At 39.9% G+C, this 7,821-nt stretch overlaps 1 protein-coding gene across 1 annotated transcript; it reads right to left on the bottom strand.

Moving 5' to 3' along the window:
- Positions 1–325: 325 nt before the first annotated feature.
- myod1 (myogenic differentiation 1) lies at positions 326–3,427 on the bottom strand. Its single transcript, XM_034866609.1, has 3 exons — positions 2,663–3,427; positions 1,805–1,874; positions 326–737 (listed from the first exon to the last, which is right to left on the bottom strand). The coding sequence occupies exons 1-3, from the start codon at positions 3,320–3,322 to the stop codon at positions 544–546; spliced, it is 924 nt and encodes a 307-aa protein (XP_034722500.1). The 5' UTR covers positions 3,323–3,427; the 3' UTR covers positions 326–543.
- Positions 3,428–7,821: the final 4,394 nt, after the last annotated feature.

The following is a 7,821-nucleotide window of genomic DNA, read 5'->3' on the forward strand; positions in this document are numbered from 1 at the left end:
GTGTGGTATAGAGAGAGAGAGTGTGTGTGTGTGTGTGTGTGTGTGGGAGAGAGAGAGTGTGTGAGAGAGAGAAAGATAGTGTGTGAGAGAGAGACAGTGTGTGTGCTTGTGTGGGAGAGAGAGGGTGTGTGTGTGTGAGAGAGTGTGTGAGAGAGAGAGAGAGTGTGTGAGAGAGGGAAAGATAGTGTGAGAGAGAGAGAGAGAGTGTATGTTTGTGTGAGAGAGAGTGTGTGTGTGTGTGTGTGTGTGTGTGTGTGTGTGTGTGTGGGAGAGAGAGAGTTTGTGAGAGAGAGAGAGGGAGTGTGTGAGAGAGAGAGAGAGAGAGAGAGAGAGAGTGTGTTAGAGAGAAAGTGTGATGTACAAAATGGTCCTCAGTTATCATATCTGCAGCAGAAATCATCAGGAAAATGTCTTCTTTTTGATGAGCGTCACACACAGCATCACGCTTCAGTCTGTTCAGGCTGGAAAACCAGCTCTGACTTCCGGAAAAATCCAGTTTGTCCTGGCTTTATCGTGGAATAAAAGTCCTCGGCTTTGTCGGGTTCAGAGTGGCTCGTAGATGCTGTTGGGTTCAGCAGAAGAACTGGATCCTGCAGGGCTGGTCTGGGGCGACCCGGGGCCCCGGGGGACCACGCTGTCGCCCGGGGGGGCCACAGCTGGATCTGTGCTGATCCGCTCCACGATGCTGGACAAACAATCCAGACTGGAAATGAGCGACGGTTTACGGATGCTGGAATCTGTGAAGAAAAGAAACGGGAAACATCAGTTTCTGCTCAATTGGCAAAAATCAGAAGTTTTTATTGTTTTTAGTAGTTGCTTGTATTATAAAACAGCGGTAATGTTCATATTTAAGGCACATCCCAGGAGAAAGTGGTTGTATTGAAACTGGTCTAATTAAATGTGAGGAAAGTTGTATTAAATTCATATTAATAGACAAATCTGTCATGTTACTTTAACTAAAGAGGGGAGGGGCAGTCATAAAGTCATCATAGGAGAAAGCAGACACTTTATTTAAAGAGACAACAAGGTGTATCATGTTGAGAGTGAAACTTAAGTTGGACTTTTTTAGAATGAGAGGTTACTTTCACTATTTATAGTGTGGTCGTATCAGATCTGTTTGATTAATGAAGAAGCCAACAAATGTGTTGGAGAAGCAAGAAGAAGCTATTACTATTATTATTTAACCCTGGTGTTGTCTTCGGGTTACATTTGACATATTCTTAAAAAAACTAATTCATTACCTAATTTTAATTACCCCAAAAATAACATGGATGCAATGTGCTTTGCAACTACGCCTGCAACAAAAGATCGGATCTCTACTTTTATTGGATTTCGGGTGTTTTAGTCAATGTTGTAGTATTTGATAACTAAATGGAAACGTTTCTAAACAGTATCCTGGCCCTTCTGTGATTGTCCTTTCTTTAATATTAGTCTAAATAATTCATAATTTCTGCTTCTTTAACTCAAGAATTGGATATAATTTGCTATGAATGAGGTATTGAATTGACCATGAATTCCCCAAAAAATAATTGTAAAACTATAGTGGTAGTAAGTTGGTGTCAGCGGTGTTTATGCATGGTAGTGAGAAAAAGCGTAGAATGTAAAAAATAAAATAAAAAAGCACCAAAAACATTGAAAAATGTGCCAAAAGTGTTGAGAGTGTCAATTTGACCCAGAAGATCACCATCAGAAATAAGTCTTATTAAAATAGAAAGTGGTCAAATGAAGTCCTAATAAAGTAGAAACCGTATTAATTATATTATATTATATTAAATTATAATATAGGCCTGAATGGGAAACTGACCGTCAGTGTGGCTGCAGTAGGATCCGTCACTGGTCTCACTTCTGGCTGAACACGGAGAGATGAAATCCATCTGGAAACACGGATCAATAAAGTCAGTTTCAGTCAATAAATAAACATCAATGATCAAATGGTTAACACAGTGTTTGAGGAGAGGAACAACGTCTCTGAAACAGTATTTGTTCTGCAGAGTTAGGTTGTGATTTGGACATTTATAATAACAAGAGAAATTTAAGGCATCATCAAATTTTTGTCCCTTTTTCAGACTTTCATTTTTTATTTTTCTATAACACCACCTTACTACCACTAGTTGTACACTACTTTGTATTAAAAGCACATGATCCTTTAATACAAATCATTTCTAGTCTTACTATTCAAATTTGAGCATGTATGTAGTACGTAGTACGTAGTATGTAGTGTGCAGTGTGTAGTGTGGACGGATATGCCCTGCAACAATGTGGGACTATGTTTAACTCTTCCCAATGTTATTGTGCACAACTCATCTTCTAATACTTTAAATCATAACTTTTTAAAATGACAAATTAAAAAGTATCTTTAAGGCATACGTCTGAAAACATCTGCTGTGTTTTACAAAATCTTATCAAGCATTTATGTTCACACTCTCTCCCAAAAAAAACAGCAAATTGGTTTCAGTATTTGAAACTATCTGACTGACATGCTGAAGGAGCAGAATCTCATGGTTCAGAATGAAAAACCTTCAAATGTGACAGAGAAGTTGACTTTAAAGACCGCCTTACATTTGAAATGTAATGAGCACTGTAGCCAAAAATAAATATCCCAAACACATTCCAAGCATTTCATTAGGCAGCACATGCATCGTTCAGCTGCTCTTGAACTCACCATGCCATCGGAGCAGTTGGAGCGGGGGCTGGAGGCGTCCGAATCCCCGCTGTAGTGCTCCAGTGGCGGGTAGAAGCCCTCGTCCCTGCCGGTCCTCAGCAGGGACTGCAGGGACTCGATGTAGCTGATGGCGTTGCGCAGGATCTCCACTTTGGGGAGCCGCTGTTTGGGATTGGACGCCGTGCAGCGCTTCAGGGTCTCAAAGGCATCGTTGACTTTACCAAGACGCCGCCTTTCCCGCATCGTCGCCGCTTTCCTCCGGTCTTCGTGTGAGGTTTTCCTCTTGCAGGCCTTGCAGGCCCAGAGCAGGCAGTGCCCCCCCGCCTGGTGGAGGCCCCCCGGAGCCCTCACATGCTCGTCCTCCTCCTCTCCGATGGGGACGTGGTGGTGGTGGTGATGGTGATGAAGGGGGTCCTCGGCCTTCAGTAGGCCGGCGTGCACCAGCCGAGAGTCCAGGTCGTCGAAGAAGTTCATGTCGCTGGTGCTGAAGCAGGGGTCATCGTACAGGTCGTCGGCGGAGGAGAGAGGGAAGGGAAGGTCGGACAGATCCATCGGCCCCTGCAGAAGAGTCCCTCGAGAGGGGCAAGAGAGAGTCAAGGTCCCCTGAAACGTGTGTCCGATGAAAGATAAAGTCCCCACAAGTTTCTTCAAAATAAGCATAAAAAAAGGAAAGAAAAGGAAGGTGTCTCTTAAAGGCTCCTCTCTGATTTGGCTGATTCATGCAGAGGAGAGCAGAGTGTTAAAGGGCCAGTCTGTGGAACTCCAGCTCCCTCAGCTCGGTCTGTCTTTATAGAGAAGCAGTAGGCGGGGCTGTGGTGTAAGTGACCAATGATCTGTGTGTGTGTGTGTGTGTGTGTGTGTGTGTGTGTGTGTGTGTGTGTGTGTGTGTGTGTCAGCAGCAAAAAGGAAGCAATGCATATGTTCAGCTTAACAGATCACTGTCACTCTGAGTCTTCCGATGTTCAAATAATACATAAAAAAAAAACAACAACTCAGGTTTAAACTAAGATGACTCTTTGAGACTTTGTATGCATAGTTTAATGTTCAGATACTGAAAATAAGATGTTAAAAAAACTTCATTTTACTCCAAGAAATGACTTTTCCAGATGAACATTTGGCTTTGCAGGCACGTTTGCACCCTTTCGTCCCTGTTTCACCTGATATTCACACGACATGAGAACTATTCCTATATGTGCAGATAAAAAGATTAAATATGGTCACAGACATGTTACATTACATTTCGAATTGAACTTGTTTAAGACTGAACACGTTCGCACGGCAGCAACTCGTTATCTTAATTGTCATTCATAATAATAATGGGATGCAAACAGTGATAGAACAGTAGAAATAAATGTACATATATCATTAGTGTAAACACACAGAAACTGTTGAAAATGTTTTTGCCTTAATTTGATTTATTGGAGCTATTTGCGTTTAAAATCCCAATGAAACAATATTTTTTTAATGTATTTAATTATGTATTCATGTTAGGGTTTTGAGACAATATATCACACCGTACTTAGTTTCCACACTGGGTGTGCAGGTATTAATGAAGATGCAATCTTCATTAATTATACAGTACAATTCATAGTATCGCAAGTACCAAAGCTACAAAAAAAAACACATTTACAATCACTCTTTTAAACAGTGACATTATTACAAGTTATAAGTACTTTTGTAAATATATAGAAAATGAAAAATACCCTATTTTGTGTGCCGAGGACCTTTTTTTCTTGTTGCCGTGGTATCAAAAGAGTTATTAAGCATCATCACTTTATATTAGTATTTACAACCTTACACCTTACAGATATATGACAGTACGTGACTTTCTGCCGGTTCTGTGTCTTTAATTGTGACATTGTGCTGTAATGGACAATGCAGCTGATCACTGTAAATCATCAAAGGGTTTGGAGTGTAATTGTATTTGAGGGTTCTTAACACATTTTTGTATTTTACAATTTTTTAAGTTGTGAAGTTGTAGTAAGTTCTCAGGTTATTTGTTAAAGGGACTTTTGTCCATTTCCACCAGTCTGACAGAGACATGTGTCCATCGTCAGTCCGACGTCCTGCTGGGGTGGTCGTGATGTTAAGCATGTCGTCAGGTCTCTGATCCCAGAGAGTGTGTGTGTGTGTGTGTGTGTGTGTGTGTGTGTGTGTGTGTGTGTGTGTATGTGTGTGTGTGTGTGTGTGTGTGTGTTAGTGTGTGTGTGTGTGTGTGTGTGTGTGTTAACCCTTGTGTTGTCCTCCCAGGTCAAAAACTGACATTTTTGTCCCTTTTTTAGACTTTTTATTTTTTATTTTTCACCACCACCACTTTACTTCCACTAGTTTTACTACTTTTTGTAATTCATGGTCAATATCCCTCATTTATATAGAATTATACCTAATATTTGAGTTTAAAAAGCAGAAATTATGAATTATTTTGACTAATAGTTAAGAGCAGAGGAACGTACAGAGGAGTTTAGTCAGAAATGAAAGTAATCACTTGTATTTGTAAAGAGCGTTGTAAGGAATCCAATCCATTTTTCGTTGTAATTTGGTTAAAAAGAAAACAATATTTCAGATATAGACATTTTGTCCAAACAGGTGAAATGATCTCAGCTCCCAGCTTTGGCAATTCCAGTATTTTTTAAGTGGGGTGGCACAGAATATAGCGTAGAAATGTACAGACATGTTGGATAGAACAACAAAATGTAATTTTGCTTAAGAAAATACATCACATTCATTAATACTTTCATTGTTTTTATCTGCAAAAAATGTTGCATCCAACTACAACACACATTTTCTATGGGCTCTCAAGGCGAAAATTTGGATAGTCATCATTAATCATTAACTGGTCATGTGACAGTGAAGGGCTGGGAAGATTTTTAACACAGAACAGTATAAAAACAAAGGTGCAATACACTCACAATAAACTAGATGAAAAGAGATTTGTACAGTTTTCAGACAACAGGAAACGGAACTGAATTAAAGTGCAACACACAATTCATTTCTCACAAGTGACTCAAATCTGTACTCTGGCCCAATGGAATGGGGGGTGCACCAAGGGGGGAGCGGGGAATAACATCCTATTTCAGGGTGGCGGGTGCCACCCCATCCCCCCCAGACCTGCCCCTCCTGCCCCCCCCCCCAGACCTGCCCCAGGATCACAGAAGAAAATTCATTTGTTTTCTAGTTTCTTTGACGTCGTCATCTATTTTTGCTAATATGTGCAAACTGGTGTAATATATTAATGCAGCGAAGTGTCAATTCACTGTGAAAAGGGGCTTAGTTGTTTCAACTTTAAATAACTAGTGAGCTAGTTGCATTACTTATTTAGAGCTTTAACTACTTTTTTCTGAATTGTGCAGCCAACATAACGATAAAAGTTGAAGGTTCAAAAATAATTTCTCCCTTCGGCTAATTCCCAAGTTTTTATAACAACTAATATCAACTGGCAACTTGCAATTAAAAATTTTCCTAGTTCCTTGTTGTTGACACAACATGAAATAACATGTATTGCTGGCAAAAAAACAAAAACTAATTTGGGGGGTTGTTGATAGCAAAGCCAGAAAATATGTAGGTCTAATGGTTTGTTCAAGTTTTACACAGAGCTCTGATTCTGAGTTCAGATTTTCAGATTTAGTTTGGATCTTTTTAATCTTTATACATCCAGTTGTTGTCTTATAAACATGTTTTGTATCCATTTGTTTGTTGTCTTGTAAAAGTGAGATTTTTTTTCACAGCTCCAGGGATTTAAGGTGTTGCTGTGTGACAGAACAGCTCACATCACAGCCTCCTCACAGCTTAATGGGAGGGCGGCGTGTTAAATTTAGCAGCTCGTGAAATCTAAGACAAGTGGCCTTTATCTGAGGCTGGTATCATCCTGGACCCCCTCACCCCCTCCTCTCGTTGGGACACATTCAAATCCACCAAAAAAACATGACCCTGATGGCAGCAGAGTCAAATGCTGCTATAAAGGTGTCAGGCTTGGCACAGTTTTTACATTTTCTAAGCTATTAAAAATGATTCTACACGCAAATGTACAAGTGAGTGTTCACAAATGAAACATGGCAACGCATAAATCAGATAAATAGTTTTTTTTGGGAGATAAAATGCACAAAAAAGTGTCCAAGTGGTACAAATCGAGGGCACTAATTTAAAAAGGATTGAATAAAATAGAAAAAGTTTTTAACAAATGTCTGTTTCCTTAAACAGCTGGTCACGGTAGTTTTTATCCCAAAAAAGCAGAAGGAAATAGTGAATTAGTTGAGATCAGATCATGAATTTGGTGCAGCGGCGAGTATTTGTGGAGCAGGACGGTGTGTGTGGAGCTCTATGGCACAGAAGAAGAAGAGATTTCACGATGTAACACACACACAATACTTAAATATATAAAACATAAATATCACTAGCCCTTTAATTTCACCCACAGACCGTTTTAGTGTGATCACAGACTGAGTCCTTACTCTGTAGTGTGATACTGACCATCGCTCAGATATTCTCCGATGCTCAGCTTGACTCTCTGCAGCTGGAGCGCAGCCCGAAAGGCGTCTGAGCCAACAGCCAATCAGAGGCCAAGCCCAGTCCAGCAACAAAACGGGTCAGAACTAAAATATTTTTTAATGCATAGCAGAGTAGACACAAGGCAGTTCATTTGATTTGCAGACAGATGTGAAATTGGCAAACTTATTTATTCCTATTGTCATTTTCAGTTTTCTTGTGCTGACCAAGTTTAAGTTTAGGTGGTGTCCTTTTCTTTAATCTGTGGCCCAACTGTTAAATCAGGTCTCCAACCTTCTGTCATTGAAGGTGTTGACATATGAAAGCATTAAATCATGCTTGAGCGAGATGAGAGGATGTTCAGTTGTTCCTAGTCCTTTACTCCTCAGTGCCGTTTAAATGTACAGTTTATAAAGTAGACAGAGATTTACAGTTTCAGAACTTACATTGTTTTGCTTCTTTAGGACAAAGGAAAGATATTTTTTCCCATCTTATTATTTCTACATATTCTCTTAAAATTTCACATGTTCACTTTGTAAAACTAAAACCAAGGTAATAAAATACCCCAAACTCTATGATAACCTTTAACTGGCCCTTTACGTCCCAGTGTTAATTACTGTAACAGACAAGTCACTGTCTGTGAGTGTAATGCCTGGAAACAACACCCCACCCCCCCC

This window comes from Etheostoma cragini, chromosome 1, assembly GCF_013103735.1.
Source record: "Etheostoma cragini isolate CJK2018 chromosome 1, CSU_Ecrag_1.0, whole genome shotgun sequence".
Classification (NCBI taxonomy): Eukaryota; Metazoa; Chordata; class Actinopteri; order Perciformes; family Percidae; genus Etheostoma; species Etheostoma cragini.

Excerpts from the sequence above, each read along its gene's own strand:
- myod1 (XM_034866609.1), bottom strand. The coding sequence starts at position 3,322 with ATGCTTATTTTGAAGAAACTTGTGGGGACTTTATCTTTCATCGGACAC. Across the intron at positions 1,875-2,662 it reads CCAACTGCTCCGATGGCATG|ATGGATTTCATCTCTCCGTG; the intron begins GTGAGTTCAAGA and ends CCGTGTTTCCAG. Across the intron at positions 738-1,804 it reads CTACTGCAGCCACACTGACG|ATTCCAGCATCCGTAAACCG; the intron begins GTCAGTTTCCCA and ends TTTTCTTCACAG.